The following is a 21,072-nucleotide window of genomic DNA, read 5'->3' as shown; positions in this document are numbered from 1 at the left end:
ATATTCATTTTTTAAGATCTCATTTTTGTTTTGATAATCACAGCTGATGGTATGTGATTTGTCTTTCAGGAACACTTGATCCAACTTTACAAGATGTTGAAGGTCGACCTAGGAAAGATATTGCAACTATTGTACATATACTGAATGATCTGTTAGGAGCTTCACCACATCTTCATACTTGCCGCCCGTTTTTAGTTCAACATCCTACCCCCAGGCGGCACTACCACAGAGAACCTACAGGTACGTCAAGCTCTCTTGACATCACTGAAAAATGACCCCATCTTGACGAACATCTGGGTCCCATTCAGTGACATATTTGAAATAATAACGCCTCTTGATAAACTTAAGACACTTTGTTTTAATTAACTTTTATCGCACACATAAATGATCACCAGCCATTAATGAAGGATAGCTGATCGTGGTTGCCAGATAATATATACTCAAAAGTAATTGTGATCAGTTTCTAATTTGTCTTTTTGTATATATATTTAGAAGCACATTACCCCAAACTCCTTTCTTATTCTTTGAAGATTTGGTCTACAGTGCAACCTAATCCTATGATTGCTAATATAAGGGTCCCCTTCATATTGTCAGACTAAAGTTTGTAATTGTTGGCTAAGATGAACATTTCTTTTGTGTTAGGTTTGTCCAGCTCTATGAGTCAAGGCAAGCCTGATGACTCTGCTCTTCGGGGGAAGGTCAGGCAGCTGCAGATGATGATGGAGGAGAAGCGTCTGCGTCGCAAGGCCAGACGGGAAATGAAGGCTCCCTACCAATGGACAAATAGCCGCTCACTTAGTGAGGACACGCCCACATACTGCCATCATGCAGCGGGCAACCCTAGAGACAATGTTCCGACCACTTCAGCTGGACATTCGGACACGAACAAGATGGAAATCCCGGATAACATGGAGTCTTCCTCGTACCGAAACCCAAACTTGGAGCAGGAGACTGTTGCAGTCTGAAAGCTCTGAGATGATTGGTCGGTTTAAAATTTGGTTGACCTTTACCCAAATTAAGGTCAAATGCTTAGCCGCATTGTTGGATGGCCCTTGAGCCTTTGTTTGGCTTGACCTTTAAGGTCATGAGCCATTATGGGAACGTATCGTAACTGGTAGAAAGAGACTCTCCATTGATTGGTTCAAATGTCTTGATGGATCTGACAGGAAGTTAGCTGCCAGGTGGCTTATGGGATGGCTATGGATGCGTGGCTGACAAAAAAGCTGAGAATCTGCTGCTGGATTCCGCATCTCGGTGTATGTCATGTGACAGGAACTGATGTCACAGGCCTGTTTGTCACTTAGTCTAGTGACAGCCCTCACGAAGAGGCTATACCCTGTATTACTGTGTAGGGTTAGATCAGTGTAGTTCATATGTTGACATACCTTTGTACATTGACTCGTTTTCTCATCACTTTCTGCATGGTATGGGAATTTCTTTTCTTCACTATTTCTTTGTTGTTCTCTGATGGTGCAACTCACCTGCTTTTACAGAGGGTATGTTACATAACAGCCATCTCTCTGATTGTATATGGTTGTACGTGTGTCGATTTGTTAATAACTCAAGCCTTCATGTCAGTCCGTATGGATGTGTACTTTTGGTCAATTCTTGTATATATAGATGTTTATTAGTGCTATTTATGACATGTTTAGCTGTATGTCATACACAAGAACCAGACTTTGAGTGATGTTTTCCACATGAAACTCATGAAGATCGGACAGAAAATCCCTTGCAAAACTGGCTCCAAACCAAGTCGAATCACATGAACTTGATAAGAAGTAAATATATAGGTCTAGAATACTAGTCAACCATAAATATTTATCATATGCCAAAGGAACATACATTGATTCCCATCACATTTGTATATCCCCTAAATGAATTTAATTTATCAGTGAAGTAAATAGATTTTAAAATTGGAAGGTGAAAGAGACGTTTAAGATGCTGCTGTTTGTCTACTGTTTTCAGTCGTTAAGACATAATTTGATTAATTCAGCATGATTTCAATATAACATCACATACTATTAAAGAGAAAAAAATGTATCATCAGTAATATTTAAGTAACTGATACATGTATTACTTATTACGATGAAGATGGAGCGAAGAATCAAATATGTCTTGGTGATGAAGCAGGAATATATTAAGTTGTGTGGAAGATATCACTCTGTTCAATATGTACTATTTTTTGTTAGTTATATCGCTATGTTGAAAAGCACCATGGCTTCCTCACACTAACAGATTTCAATATCTGTGTAACAATTATTGGTGTTTGTGCTGGCACAAATTTCAATTAGTCACTGTGACATGTAGACAAAAAATGTGTGTTTAATATTGTTAAATACAGCATTTCTTACTTTTACATTTTACACATTTTTATCTGATCTTCACCTATTAAATCATGTTGTAACTTTCATGTACTCCCTGTTGTTAAAGTTTGAATAATGAGTGAATGTGAACGGATGTCAGATAGCAAAAACTGAAAGTGATTCTAAATATGCGTGTTACTCCAGCAATCTATAGCTAGTTACCGGGTAATCATTTCTGAATGGTTTGGTTTCCATAATGACAAAAAGATACGCCAAAATCTGTTCTTGATATAGCATCTGAGTTGTTTATAATTTTAAAGGTATTTTTAGTAAAGCATTTTTTTATAAATCAAATTAAATTTTGTATTGAACTTTGGAATGTCATGTGCATATATGTTACAATTAGTAACTATCTTTCTTCTTGAATTAAATCCATGAATGACATATTATTTAAAATTAAACATTAATTCTTTTTGTTAATCACAATAATTGTATTATATGACACTTTGTCAATGTCTCAGGAAAACGCTAGCGTATATGAGCACATATACCGTATTCGACATAATTAGCGCCCAGGGCGCTCTCAAAATTAGAAATAGGGGCTCTTATTAGAATAAAATTTTGGTGAAAAAAAAAAAGAGTTGAAAGTGTAAATTTCGTGGTTTATGCTGACAGCCTGACATGATACAAAAGAAAAGTCTGTGTGTATTATACGCAACAGATATATTTTCCAGAATTCAATTGCCCATAATTAAGGGTGCATATCACACCCAAGTTCGTATTATACTCGAATAAACAAGTCTTGTGTACATTGATCAATTGGAAGGGGTGCTAATTGCGATTGTTCACGAGCAAATAATGCCGTGGGCACTTATTAGAGTGGGGCGCTTATTACGTCGAATACAGTACTTAGAAAGAGAAATTGTCAATATGATGGGGAGTAACAATTCAATTATGGGCTGTGAGTAACGTGTATGAAATATAAACAAGGAAGTGTTTTCCTATACAATATTCTTTTTCAATCTTGACAGGAATTGGTTTTCTGAATTTTATGAATGACTTTCTTCTGGATAGGAGAAATATATTGATTATAGTATCGCTTCAGTCACCTGTCTCCAAGTTTCCGTATTTGTTCTTGCAGTCCCATGATGCACTTCTACCCCGCGCCACATCACTTATGTGCCGCACACAGATGTTTAAGCACTGTGTGTTTTGCTGTCAGTGACCAAAAATAAATCCATTTAAAAAATGCTGTCAGTATTCAGAAATTTAGGTTGTAAATAAAGAATAAAATTTAAAAATATATACAATGTATATTTATATTTCATAGATATACTATGTATATCACAAATTCATAGCTGTTAATTAAACTTTGAAACTAATGTAATGTTCGAATAGGTTGAACACATTGCAGTGAATGAAATAAAGATTAAATATTAATAATCACTGTGTATATTGACTCTTGAGAACTCATGCACTGCAATATGTACAACTTGTTTTATATTAATCTTAAAGGATTTTACACTTGAACAAAAATCAAAATTTATTTTGGACTTATTCATTACTGCAAATAACTATGTCAGTCATATCACGTTATTTCCAATCCAGGTATATTAATTTATGATTATCTTTAAATAAAAAACAGCACCTGTGCATCCTCGTCTGCTCCTACCCTACTGACAGTTTGTTCGTTCCCACAATTTTAAATCAATGGGTGATATATGTTTTTTCTTTATTAAAAATGACATTACAATTTTCAATCAATATTTACCCGTCTTTACATCAGGAAAAGGACTTGAAGCAGGTGTGAATATGGGACTGGTCATTTATCACTGAATTGGGTGGGTCAAATTGTTTTATTGAATTAATGATTGTCATAGTTTTGGCTGACCCTCCTTTTCACTTTTTTCATGACCTTCCCAGAATGTGTGTATCATTTTTTATGACCCTACCCAAGAGACTGTCATTGTGGGGGGGGTCCCTCCCCTGCTTCCCTCGGACCCACTCCCTATTATACATGTCAGGTCCCTGAGGTTGATTGACTTAAAAGTGAGTGATGTTTCATATTTATTTGGTTTTATTTGTCAGCTGATCTGACATAATATTATGCGCATAAATATCTAAAATGAAATGATAATTCCATCATTTTGAATCATTTGTTGAATCATTCTGTTTTGTAACATTATGCAGACTGGTTTGCTACTCCGTGAAATTGCATGGTGATTCATTATGATTCAGATAAACATAATGAACATATATTTCTTATAATGGAATCATATCTGTTATAGCGATATCACAGTTGCAAAGTGTTGCAAAGCAAGATGACAGTTTCCTTGATTTCTTTTTGTTCAGCTGTTTTGTTTCAAATATGTTTAGTTGACACAACTGATGGAATTAAATTCATCATATTATTTCAAAAATTATAATGACGTGTATCACTAATATTTTTTTTAATTTTGATTTTGTGCAAAATCTTTTACTGCAGCCAGTTAGATCCTTCGAGGTTGTATGCAAAAGAAGGACTAAGTTTTACTTCATTCAGTTATTTCCCAAACATATGAATAGTTAAGAAAATTCCAGTGTGGTGAGATCAAAGGGTTAGACATTATGGTTGACATTATCTGTGGCTTGGCAAACGTGTAGAATCTACACATGTTATTTCACAGGTAAAGCTGTACACCTGAGTTGTCTCCCTTTCTGTAAACTGATTAAGTTCTGATTTAATCTTTTCAAATGATTATGTGACACAATAAGCTATGATACAAGAATTGTATTTGGAATATATTAGTTGGAAAATATTAACAGTTATTTATTGCATTTAATATATAAATGTACTCATAAGAAGTAAAACCTGCGGTCAAACATTAACATGTTTTAATGGATTTTCAAGTTGTGGGTTTTCTATAGACAATGTGTATAATAACTTTATTTGTCTATTCTTAGTGTCTGATAACTCATCACTATGCTGAGAAAACTATTTTTGTTGGAAGGTATATGTGTGTGGTTTGAATAAGGTTGGCAAATGACTTGTTAATGTGATTCCCCAGTAGGAACCTTTTATATTATATTAATTTACCTAGCAATAAATATCACTCAAGCTGTATCAGAGGAGTTGTCTTCTCTTTGGATTTGATTGTAGTGAGTGAGTGAGTGGATTGGGTTTAACTCCACTTTGAACAGTGTTCCAGTTATATCATAGCATGTCAGCTTGATATGGGGGGAAAGCCTGAAGTAAAGCCAGTCTCTGACTTTTACCACTTTGGTGAAACCCACAAGCATTGGTATGGTGCTGACAAATCTAGAAAAATAATTTGAGCGAACCAGGGTTTGAACCAGAGGTTTCTGGCGTGCCTAAGGGATGCAACTCTGCTCAGAGAATTGAGGCACCTTCAACAACTGGGCCACTCATGCCCTCATTGATTGCAGTGAGGTAGTCCAGCTGTTAGTGTGCTTGACTGTCACACCTAAGACCGGGGTTTGAGTCTATTACTTGTATGGCTGCAAAAGCTGAAAATTGGGAGATGGATTTATTATTGAGATGTGATACCATAGGGGAATAAAGAAACAATACCATGACCAACAGTAGAATAACACAGAAACAATACCATGACCAACAGTGGAATAACACATACATAATACCATGAACAACTGTGGAATAACACATAAACAATACCATGACTAACAGTGAATAACACAGAAACAATACCATGACCCACAGTGGAATAACACAGAAACAATACCATGACCCACAGTGGAATAACACAGAAACAATACCATGACCCACAGTGGAATAACAAAGAAACAATACCATTACCAACAGTGAACAACACAGAACAATACCATGACCAACAGTGGAATAACACAGAAACAATACCATGACCCACAGTGGAATAACACAGAAACAATACCATGGCCAACAGTGAATAGCACAGAAACAATACCATGACCCACAGTGGAATAACACAGAAATAATACCATGGCCAACAGTGAATAGCACAGAAACAATACCATGACCAGCAGTGAATAACACATAAACAATACCATGACCAACTGTGGAGTAACATTTACATAATACCATGACCAACTGTGGAGTAACACATAAACAATACCGTGCCTAACTGTGGAGTAACACATAAACAATACCATGACCAATTGTGGAGTAATACATAAACAATACAATGACCAGCAGTGAATATCAAAGAAACAATAACCAAGTGTGGAATAACACAGAAACAATACCATGACCAGCAGTGAATAACACATAAACAATACCATGGCCAACAGTGAATATCACAGAAACAATACCGTGACCAACTGTGGAATAAAACATAAACAATACCATGGCTTACTGCAGAGTAACACATGAACAATACCATGACTAACTGTGGAGTAACACAATAATAATACCATGACCAGCTGTGGAATAACAACACATAAACAATACCATGACCAACAGTGAATATCACATAAACAATACAATGACCAACAGTGAAAATCACAGAAACAATACCATGACCAACTGTGGAATAACACATAAACAATACCATGACTAACAGTGAATATCACACAAACAATACCACGACCAAGTGTGGAATAACACAGAAACAATACCATGACCAACAGTGAATAACACATAAACAATACCATGACCAACAGTGAAAATCACAGAAACAATACCATGACCAACTGTGGAATAACACATAAACAATACCATGACTAACAGTGAATATCACACAAACAATACCACGACCAAGTGTGGAATAACACAGAAACAATACCATGACCAGCAGTGAATAACACATAAACAATACCATGACCAACTGTGGAATAACACATAAACAATACCATGACTAACAGTGAATATCACATAAACAATACAATGACCAACTGTGGAGTAACACATAAACAATACCATGCCCAACTGTGGAATAACACATAAACAATACCATGACCAACTGTGGAGTAACACAGAAACAATACCATGACCAATTGTGGAGAAATACATAAACATTACAATGACCAGCAGTGAATATCACAGAAACAATACCATGACCAAGTGTGGAATAACACAGAAACAATACCATGATCAGCAGTGAATAACACATAAACAATACCATGACGCACAGTGGAATAACACAGGAACAATACCATGGCCAACAGTGAATAGCACAGAAACAATACCATGACCAACTGTGGAATAACACAGAAACAATACCATGGTGAACTGTGGAGTAACACATAAACAATACCATGGCCAACAGTGAATAGCACAGAAACAATACCATGACCAACTGTGGAATAACACATAAACAATACCATGGTCAACTGTGGAGTAACACATAAACAATACCATGACCAACAGTGAATATCACATAAACAATACCATGACCAACTGTGGAATGACACATAAACAATACCATGGCCAACTGTGGAGTAACACATAAACAATACCATGACCAAAAGTGAATATCACATAAACAATACCATGACCAGCAGTGAATAACACATAAACAATACCATGACCAACAGTGAATATCGCAGAAACAATACCATGACCAACTGTGGAATAACACATAAACAATACCATGCCCAACTGTGGAGCAACACATAAACAATACCATGGCCAACTGTGGAGTAACACATAAACAATACCATGGCCAACTGTGGAGTAACACATAAATAATACCATGGCCAACAGTGGAATAACACAGAAACAATACCATGACCAACTGTGGAATAACACATAAACAATACCATGCCCAACTGTGGAGCAACACATAAACAATACCATGGCCAACTGTGGAGTAACACATAAACAATACCATGGCCAACTGTGGAGTAACACATAAACAATACCATGGCCAACAGTGGAATAACACAGAAACAATACCATGACCAACTGTGGAATAACACATAAATAATACCATGCCCAACTGTGGAGCAACACATAAACAATACCATGGCCAACTGTGGAGTAACACATAAACAATACCATGGCCAACTGTGGAGTAACACATAAACAATACCATGGCCAACAGTGGAATAACACAGAAACAATACCATGGCAAACAGTGAATATCACAGAAACAATACCGTGACCAACTGTGGAATAAAACATAAACAATATCATGGCTTACTGCAGAGTAACACATAAACAATACCATGACTAACTGTGGAGTAACACATACATAATACCATGACCAGCTGTGGAATAACAACACATAAACAATACCATGACCAACAGTGAATATCACATTAACAATACAATGACCAACAGTGAAAATCACAGAAACAATGCCATGACCAACTGTGGAATAACACATAAACAATGCCATGACTAACAGTGAAAATCACACAAACAATACCACGACCAAGTGTGGAATAACACATAAACAATACCATGACCAGCAGTGAATAACACATAAACAATACCATGACCAACAGTGAAAATCACAGAAACAATACCATGACCAACTGTGGAATAACACATAAACAATACCATGACTAACAGTGAATATCGCATAAACAATACAATGACCAACTGTGGAGTAACACATAAACAATACCATGCCCAACTGTGGAATAACACATAAACAATACCATGACCAACTGTGGAGTAACACAGAATCAATACCATGACCAATTGTGGAGAAATACATAAACATTACAATGACCAGCAGTGAATATCACAGAAACAATACCATGACCAAGTGTGGAATAACACAGGAACAATACCATGGCCAACAGTGAATAGCACAGAAACAATACCATGACCAACTGTGGAATAACACATAAACAATACCATGGTCAACTGTGGAGTAACACATAAACAATACCATGACCAACAGTGAATATCACATAAACAATACCATGACCAACTGTGGAATGACACATAAACAATACCATGGCCAACTGTGGAGTAACACATAAACAATACCATGACTAACAGTGAATATCGCAGAAACAATACCATGACCAACTGTGGAATAACAGATAAACAATACCATGCCCAACTGTGGAGTAACACATAAACAATACCATGGCCAACTGTGGAGTAACACATAAACAATACCATGGCCAACTGTGGAGTAACACATAAACAATACCATGGCCAACAGTGGAATAACACAGAAACAATACCATGACCAACTGTGGAATAACACATAAACAATACCATGACCAACTGTGGAGCAACACATAAACAATACCATGGCCAACTGTGGAGTAACACATAAACAATACCATGACCAACTGTGGAATAACACAGAAACAATACCATGACCAACAGTGAAAATCACAAAAAAAATACAATGACCAACTGTGGAATAACACATAAACAATACCATGACTAACAGTGAATATCACATAAACAATACAATGACCAACTGTGGAGTAACACATAAACAATACCATGCCCAACTGTGGAATAACACATAAACAATACCATGACCAACTGTGGAGTAACACAGAAACAATACCATGACCAATTGTGGAGAAATACATAAACAATACAATGACCAGCAGTGAATATCACAGAAACAATACGATGACCAAGTGTGGAATAACACAGAAACAAAACCATGACCAGCAGTGAATAACACATAAACAATACCATGACCAACTGTGGAATAACACATAAACAATACCATGGTCAACTGTGGAGTAACACATAAACAATACCATGACCAACAGTGAATATCACATAAACAATACCATGACCAACTGTGGAATAACACATAAACAATACCATGGCCAACTGTGAAGTAACACATAAACAATACCATGACCAAAAGTGAATATCACATAAACAATACCATGACCAACTGTGGAATAACACATAAACAATACCATGGTCAACTGTGGAGTAACACATAAACAATACCATGACCAACAGTGAATATCACATAAACAATACCATGACCAACTGTGGAATAACACAGAAACAATACAATGACCAACTGTGGAGTAACACATAAACAATACCATGGCCAACAGTGAATATCACAGAAACAATACCATGGCCAACAGTGAATATCACAGAAACAATACCATGGCCAACAGTAGAATAACACATAAAAAATACAATGACCAACTGTGGAGTAACACATAAACAATACCATGGCCAACAGTGAATATCACAGAAACAATACCATGGCCAACAGTGAATATCACAGAAACAATACCATGGCCAACAGTGGAATAACACATAAACAATACCATGGCCAACAGTGAATATCACAGAAACAATACCATGGGCAACAGTGGAATAACACAGAAACAATACCATGGCCAACAGTGAATATCACATAAACAATACCATGGCGAACAGTGAATATCACAGAAACAATACCATGGCCAACAGTGGAATAACACAGAAACAACACCATGGCCAACAATGAATATCACAGAAACAATACCATGGGCCACAGTGGAATAACACAGAAACAATACAATGACCAACTCCGGAGTAACACATAAACAATACCATGGCCAACAGTGAATATCACAGAAACAATACCATGGCCAACAGTGAATATCACAGAAACAATACCATGGCCAACAGTGGAATAACACAGAAACAATACCATGGCCAACAGTGAATAGCACAGAAACAATACCATGGCCAACAGTGAATAGCACAGAAATCATAATAAAATAAAATTCACGTAGAAATAGTATCAGAAAAAATATCAATATGGACAAAATAGAAGGCACTTTATACATTTCACTTCAATAGTAATCTATTAGTATATACTGTGTTGAGTTCTGAGCTGATGATTCTACTGATGCTAGAGTACATGCACCCTCTTTAATTTAATATTAATGCACTTCAAAGACTAGTTATGTTGAAAATAAGATTGCATTATGGAGATGAAAAAAATGATTGTTTATTAAATATGTGCAAATAATTGCAAACATGTAACTAAACGTTTAGAAAAGACATAACTTATGTATGTAAAATATTACTAACCGCATAATGGACAGTCAGCTTTTCAGAATACCACATTAGAATCAAATTGAAAATATGATATATTGTTATATAAAACACCGTAGGAGAATAGCAATGATTTGTAAAAAGACGCATAAGATATTTACGGCACTTTAATGTTTGTTTTCTTGATTCGAACCCGCATTTCGAATAAGCGATGTCTGCGAGTTGCATTTTAACGATAGTCCTGAAAGAGTTATGCCCCTTTAATGAATTCAAAGGGAGGTAACCGATTAAAACATGTCCGGTTATACCTGGCGCAGGTGCGTCAAATAAGGGGGTATTTTTAAATGCTCCTTTTCAGGTTGTTGGTGGATGTGATATTTATGTTGCTGCTACTCTGAGTTGTAAACTGCAACAATACAATTTGAAAGACGAAAATTACACACACATAATCTAACTGTCAGTGAGAACATGTTGAGACATTCGACAACTGACCAACGAAAGGGCAGATCCACGAGGAAACTGAAGTAGCCAATATTAGTATCCATGCGTTAGATAATAATACAGTGGAGTTATCTAATGTTACTGCATTTTATAATTAGCTGATAGCTGACCCAATTAGCAAGGAAAGTGTTGTCATTTGATTGGGGCATTAGCTTCTGGCCTGTGTTTTAAAAATCAGTCCCAGTTTCCGAGCCCAGACTTCATTCTGCTTACAATCTGCCATGACAAAGCTGGAATATTGCAGATTACGGCATTGAACATCACTCACTCAGTTATTGTTCTTCCATTTACAGAGGGGCACAGGGTCCCAGTTGTCTGAGGTGCCATAAGATGTGCAGAGTTGCATTTCTTGTAGGGTTGGAACGGGGTACTCGGGTCGGGTGGGTCCTGAGTAGGACCCAGGTACCCACAGTACTACCCAGACCCGTGGTTAGTCATGTGATATATTGTTTGATGACAAAAACTCACTATAGCTCATGGGGGGGCGGTCGGGTAACCTAGTGGTTAAAGCATTCACTCGTCATGCCGAAGACCTGGGTTTGATTCCTGACATGGGTACAATGTAAGAAGCCCATTTCTGGTGTCCCCCGCCATGATATTGCTGAAATATTGCTAAAAGCGGCGTAAAACCATACTCACTCACTCACTATAGCTCAGTGGTTACACTACAAGTCGCTAATGTTTGCATTTCTTTCTGACGACTCATACATTCCTTTTGACTTGTATATGTTTGAGTAAAGATAAAGCTTCAGTCAACTTTTGCATATGCATGATCTGATTATTTGATGCATGCATCTAAATAGTTTTTGCCAGGGACGCGGTAAAACAATTCCCAATCAGACATTGTGTTCCCAACTCTTGAGACCTACAGTGGGTACCCGGGTAGGGTCGGGTAGTAGGGGGTCGGGTAAACAGGTAGTAGATTTGGACCTTTCCCAGCCCTAATTTCTTGGGCGTGCCAGAAACCAATCATTTTGGGCTTGAATCCCAGATTCACCTTTTTTTGTTCTAAGTTAAAGGGACAGGATGTCGACTGTTCTAAAGCTTTGTTTTTCTCTTAACACTATAGCCGATAACACCCCATCTTACTCAGCTCTGTGACCATGGTGACCACACTGCAGATGTAGGCTTATCATGTGACCAGACTTTCTTCTTATTTGTAAATAAACACTCTTATTCTGAAACACAGGCCTAATGTAAGCCTTTCAGTGTACTGCACATGTTTTGATTAATTATACAGACTGCGACAGTGAGGCGCATGACAATAAAGCTTTACACATTAAAGTGACCGTGTATCTCTAGCTCTCCGTTGGGGTTGATGAATGGATGTGGAGGATAGATAGAAGCAAATGGAAATAAATTTTTTCACATTTTTGGATATTTTCTCATTGAAAGTTGTTTATTAGGACTGGGAGAAGTCCAAATTTACTACCCGGGTACCCACCCCCCTATTATTCCGACCCTACCCTGGTACCTGCTGTGGGTCTCAAGAGTTGGGTACATAGTGTCTGTTTGGGATTAGTTTGACCGGAGCCCTGGCAAAAACTATTTTCATACAAGTATAAAACGATCTGGTCATGCATACACTGAAGTTTACTGAAGTTTTATCTTTATTCACACATATAAAAGTCAGAAGGAATGGGTACATACGTGTAGTCAGAAAGAAATGCGAACATCATTGACTTGGAGTGTAACCACATACACATGATAGAGTTCTGTATGTTTTTTGTCATTAAAAAATATATCATGTGACTGACAACAGGTCTGGGTAGTACTCAGTACTACCCGAGTACCAAAGTTACCCGTCCCATCCCTAATGTTTATCTATATTTGTAAACCTGTCCAAAGTCAAACACATGAATAGACGGTGTAAGATGTTTACTCTTGGCAGCACTGGCGTTGTCAGCTTCACTGTGCGAAGCTCTATTGCTCTATTGGGCATGTGACGTCACAGTCGGATTAATGTTTTATGCATGATTGTAAAACACACATAACCATTGTTGTACTGTCCCTTTAAGCACCATACCTGATACCTGTGTTCATGGGTTTCGTCATAGTGATAAACATCTAATACCTGCATCATTTCAGGCCATATCCTCCCAAATCTTAAACTGGCACACAGTGAAATAGGAGGTGTTAATCCTGACTCACTTTAATTACAGAATATCAGCCCACAACGTTTCTGCTGATGACTGGAGTTTCAGGTCAAGGTCAGCACAAGGCTCTGGCAGCCATCTTGAGTCAGTCATGAATTTCCTTCAGCAGCTGATCCGCTTTGTTCGACTGTTCATCCGACACAGACCAAAGAAGTATCTTCGTGCTGCAGTTGTCTTCATTGGCCTTCTTGTTATCTTTATTGGCTGTGAGTTTGGTTTCCCCGAAGTGGAAGGGGGATATAGGAATGGGTGCTGTCCGTCCGTCCGTCACATTTAGTTTCCGGAGCAGAACACAAAAAACATAAATGATATCTTAACCAAACTTGGCACATAGATAAGTTTAGTGATGAACTGGTGCCTTTTGATAGTTTGGGATTTTTGAAAAAAATATTTTTCGAGTTTCCATGGCAACGACTTTGACTTAGACTGTAACTCAGTGTAACTGATCTTAAACCTACTCAACTGTATAAACACTGCCTCCTATCCTGTATATATTTTCCTACACTGAAACATCGCTCCTAATTGTAATAAAGAAGACCTGCATCATTTCAGGCTTTCCTCCCACATTAAGCTGACATGACGTGATATAACTGGAATACTGTTAAAAGCAGCCTTTTACCCAACTAACTAACTCATAAATGATAAATGATAAACAGGTTAGATATTTACATATCAGTGACAGTGTTATGTTATTTGACCTGTTGCTTTTAAACATGTTAAACATTTATATTTTCAGATCGCATCTTGCAGTCAAAAGGATTTATGTATGGAGACCCATATGTGGTAGGTCACCATGGCTAAACCTGAAATAAGGTTTGCTTCAGCACATCTAATTACCTCCCTTATGATATAGCTCACCTGAACTGATGGTTTGAATGAGCTTGTCAGTTGTGCGCTATTTGAAACAAATTATTCATTTTACATACATTTCAGTTATATTGCATAAGAATTGGAAGTAACCAAGTCGTGAACATGAACTTATCCTATATCACACTATGCATTCCTCCTTCATCTTTTGATGCTTGTGTGCAAACGTCCTCAAACAATGTTTCCAGCCCCCAAAACTCATTTCGCCCAAACATTCCTCGCACCCCCATAGTCACCACCCTAACAAATAGGTCACGCATTACAATCCCGTGGACCGTGTCCCAGGCAGTTTGATCACCTGACACACTGTGTCAACATCATGCTCGTTCTCAGGGTTGACAGGCTAGAGTTACTGTGATGCGGGGATGATTGTGACGACAAATAATGTGTGAGATTGGATAAGTATCTAAATATACAATTCAATTTAAAAAGTTCAAATTCCTAAAAATTATTAAATATCACACTATGCATTTATCCCATGGGTCACAGATACCCAAGCCTGTAGTGTGCACAAGGAAGCTGATGCTAAGCATGCTTCGGTCACAAGATTGCTGCCTGATAGTGTCTAAAGAAGTAGACTCGTGAGCGGGTAGAACACTATATAAGTGTAAAGAGACAATGTCAGGAAATAGGGTAAGCTGACCCTATAGTCCCTTGGTTGAATGATGACACGAAGGAGCGCAACAGGAATCATGTAAAAATGGGCCGGTACTTTGAGGTACAACATATTTAATGTCTTCATGTTGAAGACCAAGCAGAACTTCTTGCCGTCTTTCTTCAGGACCAGAAATAACGGTTTCGGGGCTAGGATCTAGACATTGTAAGGCCTGTTTGGAGACTACCCATTGTTTATTGCAACTTGGTCAACTGGAGTGGGGTGGCGTGGTTGAGTCCTGATGAGTCCAGGAGTTTAGTCATGTAGGGGGTCGTACTGTATGATCCAACGGGGGATAAAATGTCCAAGTCTTCCGCCTACCAGGGACTGACAGATGGGTATGACTGGGGACGGTATGATGGATGCTGAGAGCGTTGAAGCCCTTGAGCAGGGCGCTATTTAACTCTATGCATACAGTATACCCCAAATATATCATGATATATTGCAGAAAATTGATTGTAATAGTGTACTGGTGGTGTCTGTGGTTTGTTTCTTTATTTGCTTGTTGTCTCATGTGGTTGTTGTTAACTGCCCCATTCAAGCTTTATGACAACGGTCTGTGAATAATCGAGGTTTGGACCAGACAATCCTGTGATAGACATCATGAGCATCGATCTGCTGAAGACCTTTTCTAACCAGATCTTCACGGGTCCATGTCATTCTTACTGTAACATGTCATAGTTACAGCAACGTGAGAATTTCACACAAATTATCACTATTGTGACACTTATCTTTACACATATTATTTGGGATTCTGGGTTAGAATCGGTTCTCAGCAATCTAACTAAACAGGTTGTAAGACTACTAAGGGGGTACTTCATCGATCAGGTGGTCAGGCTCAGTGACTTGGTTGATAAGGTGTCTTCGTACCCTGGATGGTTGATCACAATTTTGCTCTTTTTTCTGGTCCAGGGGCCGGTCGAGTGGCCTAGTGGTTAAAGCGTTTGCTTGCTAGCCAAAGACCTGGGTTTGATTCCTGACATGGGCACAATGTATGAAGTCCATTTCTGGTGTCCCCAGCCGTGATATTGCTGGAATATTGCTAAAAGCGGCGTAAAACCATACTCGCTCACTCACTCACTTGTGTGGTCCAGACTATTTATCCAGATTATTTACCAACCACCGTCATATAGTTGGATTATGGCTGAAAAACAATTAACAGACAATAACCATGTTCTTATCCCACAGGAGGAGTGGTGCCGGTATGAAGAGGTTCCAGAGTACATGTTGAGGAAGGAGCCGGATGAGATTACCATAGTGACGGCCTACGTGAACCTGGGCATGTTTAAGAAGGGACAAGAGTTTGGTGCCTATCACACCCCATACAAATACAAGCAGTGGATGCGGCCTCTGGCCAAGATGACAAACCCTGTCCTAGCTTTCATGGAAGACGATGCCGACATAGCCTATTTTAGAAAGATTCGATCTTGTTTGCCGCCCACTCATACAAAGGTTATCAAATTTGACAGACATGAGATGTGGGCTTTTGGCCTAATAGAAAAAAATCAAAGAAATATATTCAAAGAATAACTATCCAAAGCATTATCCAAACACAGTGTATCCTGAATATGCATGTGCGATGCATGCCAAGTATGAATTTATTCAAAAGGCACTGGATCTTAATGTGTTTAAAACGCCAGCATTCGCTTGGCTGGACATCGGCTATTTTCGAAACTTAGACAAATCTGGAACAACGTTTTTCAAACTTCTACCTCCACAGAAGTTCAACACGGAGAAGGTTGGTTTAACACAAGCATGGCCACATGACCCAAACATCGACCCAAGCGTTGTGATGAGAAGTAACTTGGTGTGGGTGTCCGGTGGCCTTGTTCTTGGCATCAACAAAACTCTGCAAGGTTTTGTCCAGCAGTATAAGTGGACAGTGGAGGCGTTGCTGAAGGACGGTCTTGCCAACACTGACCAGCAGGTGATCTACGCCATGTTCTCGACACCCATGCGTCACCGATACAACAAGAAACAGATCAAGATTCACAGCTACACGTGTCGGCAGGGACAGCTCGGACTCTATGGACCAGACTCCAGATATTTTTGTCTTGGCTTTTTGTGTAAGAACATATGGGAAGGTATACACAAGGCAGGTGGATAGGATGTGGTGGAATTATATATAAATATATGTGTTTCATTTCCATGAGCTTTCATACTATTAGAGGATTTGCACTTAAATACAGTTTATTTTATTTTATCAGAAATTATTTTAAGAACTGGAAATCACAGAGCAATTATCTTTGCTTCAGTGTTTTGATAACAATGTTGTGAACAATGTTTACTGTATGTGGAAGTTTACATGCTGTGCAGAGTTGCTTCCTTTAACTGCAACAAGTGTGGGACATCTTCATTTCTCTCGGTGTCACTGCTGCCACTAGTTTGCAAACAGCCATTACAAGAATCTTTAAAAAATTCTCACTCTAACCCCTAATGTAGTGATATGTATATTTTTGTGATGTCTGCAGGAATGTCATAGTGTCACCCTTCTTCCCCTGTACATTCTCTCTGAACAGTTAATGATTTTTTAATTGAAATAGAAATTCAAATTGACCAAGGAAATAATTTAGCTGGAGGAAGAGTATACAGCGTCATGACAGTCAACACTTGTTTGTGAACATGACGGTCAGGTGGTTGTGAGTTCCACCTCCATGCATGGTTGCAGGCCGCGTACCACAGTGGGGAGGCAGTGACACTGTAGAGAGCTCCGTAAACAGGCCATCACTGTGAGGAGCTTGCTGGCTTTAAATCCCAGATTTGCTCCAAGTATGATGTTCGGTCTGTGCTTTGCCTGTGGGTTTTGTCAAAGTGGTACACATCTGAGACCAGTGCAGTTTGGGCTTTCCTCCCACAGTAAGCAGTCATGCTGCAATGTAAGTGGGAAGTACTGCTCAAACTGCTGCCAAACTCACTCAATACAACATACTACTCAAGATAAAGAACATCCCAGTTCAGGAAGGCTGTGTGTTGCAAAACCCACTAGCCATGACAGATTTACTAGTTGGAGCAGGGCATGGAGTCATCCCACAGCTGACATCCTTACCTTGTCAGCTTGCTGACGGGGTTAACCTCTTTGGTCATGTGGACAAGTCGTCCGACCTCGGTTCGACCTCGGTTCGAATCCCATCACGGGACTCAGAAATTTTATGGCCGCTACATATGAAAGATTGGTGTGTTCTTGAACTTTTTTTTGTGTAGTATATAACCTGGCTAACCAGGTATGTGAAATTGTATGAAGGGACAATGACTTGTTAGAGTGTATGTTACAAAATGTCATCTATCTTCCACGCAGCTGTTCATGCTTTGGTTTATTGGACCATGCTTTTACCATGTTTAATGGCAAGCTGATGTATATCATGTATATAGTTCAGACTTTTATTATATCACCAGAAAAGATACTGTACAGCAGAAACAATTAGCATATAATATCATCATCATCATCATCATCATCATCATCACTACATTCCGCAGTTGACTGAGACTACGTTTGCAGTGTAGTCACCCTTTTTGACCAATGACCTCCAGTCATGGCCGGTTTCCAGCAAGCGCATCTTCCTGAGGCAAAGGAGTTAACTCATTGTAAAAGTCCAGTTTCCATCCTTGCCGAACTTGGCCGGAATGTCTGGGTTTGATCGTAGTGCCACCTGGGCTATTACGAGTCATGTCCCTTCTATTGACCAATCAGATTCCACCTGATATCACTTGCATGGCGGAACTAAGTGATTAAGATCTGATGGATAATCAATATTTAAAGTGTAGAAAACATGTCTTACTTTGCGAAGTGCATCAAATCACATGAGTTCCTTGATTAAAGACATGAAAATAGTTGGAAAATATATGTTGACAGTACACGTTTTGCAAATCCTGCAATTTGCAGTGCAGATTAGGTGATGGTTTTGCGATTTTGATTGGATTATGCGCAGACTCCAGCCAGAAATAACTCCATAATTCCAGCCTAGTTCGGCGAGGGTGGAAACTGGACTTTATAGTCAGTTAACTCCCTTGCCTCGGGAAGATGAGCAAGAGGAAAACCAGCGAGTGATCTGACCAATGAGTGGCGGTCGGGTAGCCTTGTGGTTAAAGCGTTCGCTCGTCACGCCGAAGACCCGGGTTCGATTCCCGACATGGGTACAATGTGTGAAGCCCATTTCTGGTGTCCTCCGCCGTGATATTGCTGGAATATTGCTAAAAGCGGCGTAAAACCATACTCACTCACTCTGACCAATGAGCATTCAGATTACATCAAACAAACAGCAGTATTTCTCATGCAACATATTGCTTCAGGCCCGGGTTCTCACAAAGTAGTACTTGTTGGACGTCCATGAGTTATATGCAGCCTCATTTCATTGCTGGAGTTGTTGACCATGTGTATTCACAGGACGTTAGTGCCGTTTTAAATGTATCATGATTGCGTTACCATGGTAATTACTCTTGATTTGTGTGGTTGTGTTATGATGAAGTATATTATCCCTTTACACATTTGTTATACACATGTACAATTTATTCAGAAATGTGAATTTGAAGCAATCTGATGAACATTATTCAGTGTGTTGTGATATGATAGCATGAATTTGTATAGTGTAACCGTATGTGTGTAATACCCAGGGCCAAGGGAGGCAATCATATTAGGTTCCATTTGCTGTGAAGAGTTATCCCCCCTTTTTGCATACATGGATCCTATTATTGTTGGATTAGAAGCCTGATTCACCATAATTATTGTCCTTTGTATGTGAGCATACAAGACCTGTATCAGGCTTTCTTCCGGGAGCACGGGTAGCCCAGTCATTAAAGATGCTGCATTTCACTGTGCATAGTGGTCCCTTGGGCACGTTAGAAACCTATGAATAACAGATTGCCCCGATTATGTTTCTAGGTTTGTAAGCACCGTTTCGGTGCTTGTGGCTTTAACCAAGGACCTGCATTACTTAGGGCTTTCCTCCAACATCAAGCTGACATGCCGTGATATAACTGGAATAATGTTCAAAGCGGCATTAAACCCAACTCACTCACTCACCATGATATAAGTAGAACAGTTAAAAGATTATTTAATCCAAACTCACTCACTGTATACTTGTGTGGGTTTCACCGGCGTTATGTCATGATAGAACTGCATATATATACCGTATTGGATGTAATAAGCGCCCCACTCTAATAAACGCCCACGGCGATATTTGCTAAGATATTGGCTAGTGAACAATCCCAATCCGCACCCCTTCCGACTGATCAATGTACACAAGACTTATTTATTCGTGTATAATACGCACTCGTGTGTTATACCACCCGTAATTATGGGCAATTAAATTCTTGAAAATATATCTGTTGTATGTAAACATTTCAGGCAGTTAGCATAAACCACGAAAATTATGATCTTTCAACTGAAATTAATATTCTAATAAGCGCCCCCTATTTCTAATTTTGAGAGCGCCCTGGACGCTTATTACATTGAATACGGTATATATATATATTGTATACTCTGTGATATAAACTGTATACCATGATCATGTTTACTGTGTAGTATATATCATATGCTATGTCATCTATGCCATAGTTCATATTTGAGAATATACATGATCTATGTATTTTTAGCAATAAATATCACAAGGGATTCCAGGGCCGAGTTGCTCCTCATGGGTTCATGGTGTTATTGGGTGT

The 21,072-nt window shown here is 38.6% G+C and overlaps 1 protein-coding gene and 1 pseudogene across 1 annotated transcript in view; both read left to right on the top strand.

Annotated features, from left to right (window-relative positions):
* LOC124135655 (midnolin-like) overlaps positions 1-5,406 on the top strand; it is a 47,386-nt gene extending 41,980 nt beyond the window's left edge. The window contains exons 6-7 of the mRNA XM_046501099.2: positions 70-240; positions 643-5,406. Coding sequence (XP_046357055.1) covers positions 70-240; positions 643-965 — 494 coding nt within the window. The 3' untranslated portion in view covers positions 966-5,406. The remainder of the gene's footprint in view (positions 1-69; positions 241-642) is intronic.
* Positions 5,407-11,506: 6,100 nt separating this feature from the next.
* Positions 11,507-20,591, top strand: LOC124135654 (annotated as a pseudogene).
* The last annotated feature ends 481 nt before the right edge of the window (positions 20,592-21,072 follow it).

Source organism: Haliotis rufescens, unplaced genomic scaffold, assembly GCF_023055435.1.
Source record: "Haliotis rufescens isolate VD_foot unplaced genomic scaffold, xgHalRufe1.0.p SCAF_2, whole genome shotgun sequence".
NCBI lineage: Eukaryota > Metazoa > Mollusca > Gastropoda > Lepetellida > Haliotidae > Haliotis > Haliotis rufescens.
The sequence above is the reverse complement of the archived record's forward strand: the minus strand, read 5'-3'. Positions and strand labels throughout refer to the sequence as shown.